The sequence below is a fragment of the Cibotium barometz genome, chromosome 15 (genome assembly GCF_041138505.1).
Source record: "Cibotium barometz isolate CiBa-2024 chromosome 15, ASM4113850v1, whole genome shotgun sequence".
NCBI classification, from domain to species: Eukaryota; Viridiplantae; Streptophyta; class Polypodiopsida; order Cyatheales; family Cibotiaceae; genus Cibotium; species Cibotium barometz.
The window spans coordinates 30,906,154-30,911,255 of NC_141060.1; the positions used below are offsets into that span (position 1 = coordinate 30,906,154).

Sequence of the window (5,102 nt, forward strand, 5' to 3'; positions counted from 1 at the left end):
TTTGATGTGGAGGTGGAGAGAGAGAGAGAGAGAGAAGGTGCTATAGCCTGCACCACACCTTGACCAAGGCAAAGAGGAGATTATGAACAATATGATTCAAAGAGATCAAGAACCTCACACTAGCAAAAAAATTAGACAAAAAAAGGACCCTTTAAGAAGAACCATATCAAGGAACCTTTGGTAAACCCTATGTATCCTATGTATCTTACGTTAAAACTCCCATATGTAATATACCGTTGGAAAGCTCTTGTTAAAAAGTAGATTCTAAATCTACCAGCTTTGATAAATTTTGAGTTGCTCAAGTTATGCCTTCTCAAGTTAGTAAGGAAGGCAAAATTGAGCATCCATATCATAATCATTAGAATCTACCTTTTAGTTAGAAAAGCATAACTTGAGTAGAGGTGATAGATTTAGAATCTACTTTTTAAGAGCTTTCCAATGGTATGTATGTCACATGTGAAGGTTTTAACATAAGGTAAGGTTCACCAGAGTCCATGAAAAGTCATGACATGGCTCTTCTTAGAGGGCCATTTTTTAACTCCAAATTTTCCTAATGAAAAGCATGGAAAGAAAGAAGCATGAGAGGGAGAGAGGGGAAGATAGAACAAAGTGAGACAGAGAGGAATAGACATAGCGAGAGAGAGAGAGAGAGAGAGAGAGAGAGAGAGAGCAAAGTGAGTCTTAGAGAGAGAAAAAGAGGAGAAAAATGATAGATGGAGGATAAAAAGACACATGCGGAAAATTCTATCAAAAATAGATTTGATGCTAAAACAACATTAATTTTCAACATTCAAACTCAAAAATGTGTAGAATATCTTCCAATACTTTACAATATCTGTATCTATCTATCTACTTTTACAATATCTGTATCTATCTATCTACTTTCACTTCTTCTTCTACTCTTTATTAAAGACAACTTGTTCGACAACACAATTTACTGCCTCTCCACATCCACCTTAGAGGGAGAAAAAAAGGCGAAGGAAAAGGACCTAGGAAAGAGTTAAATTTGAAATAAAGTTATAATTTTTCGCTCCGGCTAAAGTATTTTTTGTTATATGTGGCGGTCACCTACTTGTCTATTTCAATGCCTAATCTCTCAAGATTTGGGTTGCTCGCCTATTCAGTGGGTGAGGATTCAGGAAGACTCGTTGAGGGATTCCGCCTCATTGGTGTCGCTCGTGAGGAGGCGGATAGTCTGAGGCAGAGGCGGGCGCTGAACAGGGGCCTTGCCTTGGAGCATTTCCACCACTCTGAACATGCTGGGCCTGGCGCTGGGCTCGTCCTGAATACACCAGAAGGCCACCTGCAGTAGCAATTCCACCTGCTCCGGGTCATAATTGCCACCCAGCTTCACATCCACCACGTCCGAGATGTTGCCCCTCACCATCTTGCGGAATGCCCACAAAGGATAGTACAGCTTGTCCAAGCTCACGGCCGTGCTCAGGTTCCGCCTCCCGCTGATGATCTCCAGCAGCATCTGGCCATAGCTGAACACATCCGACTTCACGGTGATAGGCAGGTCTGCCAACCACTCTGGCGCAAGGTAGCCCCGGGTCCCTCTCATGATAGTGACGGTGTTGGTCTGGTCTTTGGAAATGAGCTTTGCAAGGCCGAAGTCGGAGAGCTTGGGGCAGAAGTCTGCACCAAGGAGAATGTTCTCGGGCTTGATGTCGCAATGTATGATGCTGGCCCGACACTGCTCGTGGAGATAGGCTATACCTTGAGCAGTTCCAAGCGCAATCTTGAACCGCACTGGCCAAGCAAGTATATCATGTTGCCCATGCTTTTCCGACTCATCTGCACTTTCATGGTGGAAGAGAAACTTGTCCAAAGACCCGTTCTCTAGGAACTCGTAGACGAGAAGCATGTGCTCTGGGCCCTCGTAGCAGTAGCCGTGCAGACGCACCAGGTTCACATGATGGATGGCCCCGATCGTCAGCACTTCTGTCACGAACCCCCTGCGACCATGGTTGGAGCTGAGATTTTCTAACCTCTTCACTGCTACCATGCAGCCGTTTGGAAGGACGCCCTTGTACACGGACCCAAATCCACCTGAGCCTAGCTTCTCTCGGAAACCGTCAGTTGCCCGCCGCAGCTGTTTGTATGAAAAGGCAACAGGAATAGTCGTTGCTGTAGTCCTGAGCAGCTCTATGCCGGAAACTTCCATGCCTTGCAACTCCACAAAGTCAGCCGGGCGGCCCTTCGATGCCAACTTGATCCCACATACAACGATGGCCGCTAGCACAGCCGTAACAGCGACCGAAATTGACCCCAATGAGACCCTCAACGTCCTGTGTCCGCCAAACAGTGTGCGGCTGCCGCCATTCCATTTTGCTACGTTGGAACTGGTGTTGCTGTGGCCGTCGCCGGAATCGCTGAGTGTTGTGTTGGAAAAGCTGCTATCAGTGAGTGTTTTGTTGCTGTCGATACCGCCACTTGTTGTGTTGCTATGGCCAAAAATTGTCGTGTTACCGGTGTCAGTTTTGTTACGGTCGGTACTGCCGCCAACTGTTGTGTTTCTACCGCCAAATGTTGTGCTGCTGGTGGAAGTTTTATTACGGTGGGTACTGCCGCCAACTCTTCTGTTGCTACCGCCAGATGTTGCGTTGCCACCGGTGGATGTGCTTGTGTATTCCAGACATCTGGCTGAGCCAGTAAAAGCTTTAAATTATCAGTAATGGACAGTGTTTATTTCAGGTGATTTTAAGCATTATCAATTTAAAACGATTGAAAGGTTAACTTGCTTGAAAAGTACTGACCTGAGCAGTCATTCTCCCATACTACTGACCAGTTATTCTTACGAGGGTTCCAGCTATGTATTCTAAGACGTCCACGAGGCTCCAGCACAAGCCTCCGCACGACACCTCTTTGCCCGTAATCGATAGAGCTATTGTAACTTAAGATCAAAGGGTCGCCGTTTTCGTCGAAGTAATGCACCACAAGAGCGCCATCATCGTCGAGCTCAGCATAAGGGCTTCCTTGTGCCTCCCCGGCTCTATAGGTGACGGAGCTATCCCAGATGGGAATATTGCTTCCGGTGGCCTCATAGTAAAGGACAAGGTTTTGGTCCTCCTGCATCGTAAGAGAAAAACTCCCTGCCAATGGACTTGTCGCATTGAACCAGCTGGTGAGAGAGGTGTCCATTCTCAGCCTCTGTGAAGGGAGGAGTGTGTCGGTGGGGAAGTCGAACGACTGCCACACTACGCCAGAAGTTGAGTTGAGAAGGACGAGGTTTCCGGTGTCCAGAAGCTCAGCCTTGCTCGCTTGGTTGGCCACCTTTGGTGACCAAACGACGTTGTTGTCGGAACCAAGGACGAGGAGCTTGCCAGCGGAGAGGGTTAGAGTGGCGAAGGTTTGAGCCGGAGAGGTCGTTACCGCAGTCCCCGCAGTCCATGTGATCGTGCCGCCCGGGGCTTGAGTTTCTGTATCTGCCATCAAGGCGGAATACCAGATGCAGAGGTACAAATCTACGACGTCCTTGTCCACGTTGGGAAAGTGGCGGAAACCGAGAGTGAAGTTGCCGTTGGAGGAGACGAGAACATCATCTCCGTCCGATGTAAGGGTCTGGTCTCCAAGCAAGTAGCTCTTAGAGGAGTTGGACCTACGCGCCGCGACAACGGACAGATACAGAAGAACTGCCAATACGAGAGTCATGTTGCTTCTTCCCATCACGAGCTGCCGGAGGTGCCGTACAGGTTGAATTGTGAGAGTTAGTTTGAAGCCTTTAAAATTGAAAACGCAGAGGGGTGAATACTAAAGGCGCACGTCTCTCGAGTGGCGAGTCCCATCTGCCACCCACTGCACTACGCGGTTTTAGCTACAGTAACTTTTGTTTTACGGCCTGGGCCCATTGGGGCCCGGGCATCTCCTCCAACCGACAGATCAAGCAATACAGGTAAATACAATCTACCCTTTACCTGAACCGGCTGAAAACTGGCTGGATGATAGCCTCTGCCACATTTCCCGAATAATGTTTGGACCTCCTGTAAAATGATTTTGAAAGGTTTTGGTTACGCGTTAAAAGGTTTAGAAGGTTTGAAATGTTCTACCGCGCAGCAAGACCAATAACAGGTCCAACGACCACGAGGAGACTGGTCCAACGCGAGGGCCCTGCCCGCGCAGCAACACCAATAGAGTTTTTTCTGAAGAGACAGGTCCAACGACCACTACTGTTTCGCCCTGGTTGCTCCGTCCACTTTGTCATGTATTGCTGTCATCACGACGTATTGCTCAGCCTCCAACCATGTTCACGTATTTAAAAAACCGTCCCTAAGGTTGTAATTTTGCCTAGCCCAAAATTTAAACGTTCAATCTTTTGAAATTTTAATTATAAAACCAAATAACTTTTTTTAAAGGATGAAAATAAAATTAACGAAAAAGGACAAGAAAATATGTCTAACTACACAAATATCCTTTCTACAAATTGACACTCCAAAAGCTTTACATTGAATAGTTTGACTAGCACTAATCTTCAGATCTAGACAAAGGGTTGTATCCATCTACAAGCTCCACCAAAAAAAAACAGTTAGCTTCACAAGCTAAGTGATCAGCCATCACCCATGCTTCTTCATATGAGAGAAACAGCTTAATAGTCTTTAAGCACTGTGAAGACCCCCATAACACTTTCCATAGAAAAACTTTGAAGCTAGTAGGGCCATGTTGTTTCCATAAGCTTTAAATTTTTTTACCCTATTTGGATTCTGGCTAATATTTCCCCCATAATTTATTTAGAGAACTCTAGTTAATTCTATCACATAAAGAGAGATAAATATGTTTGGTACTGAGCTAATATTTCCCATAAATGATCCAACTTCCTAATATCTTTGTTATGAAGATACGTAACCATTCTAATATTTTTTAGAGCTAAAGTAGAGTCAGACCAAGGAGCCCACCAAATAGACCACCACTGAATCAAACTGTCCCCCCCTGTACATGTGAGAACCTTTCCACTGAAGAGTTCCCAGTAGAGACCTGCATCTTTTGATAAGTTTATGAATAAACCATCTTTACCACAAGATAGAGCTAGCTGAGACAAAAATTTATCTTGCCAATCCATACCCAACCATTTACCCCCTTTAAAACAGACCTTGAAGTCATTTACC

At 45.8% G+C, this 5,102-nt stretch overlaps 1 protein-coding gene across 1 annotated transcript; it reads right to left on the bottom strand.

Moving 5' to 3' along the window:
* Window positions 1–795: 795 nt before the first annotated feature.
* Window positions 796–4,361, bottom strand: LOC147631169 (G-type lectin S-receptor-like serine/threonine-protein kinase At5g24080). The gene is made up of 2 exons (XM_086809495.1): window positions 2,760–4,361; window positions 796–2,646 (listed from the first exon to the last, which is right to left on the bottom strand). The coding sequence occupies exons 1-2, from the start codon at window positions 3,667–3,669 to the stop codon at window positions 1,136–1,138; spliced, it is 2,421 nt and encodes an 806-aa protein (XP_086665621.1). The 5' UTR covers window positions 3,670–4,361; the 3' UTR covers window positions 796–1,135.
* Between the last annotated feature and the right edge of the window lie 741 nt (window positions 4,362–5,102).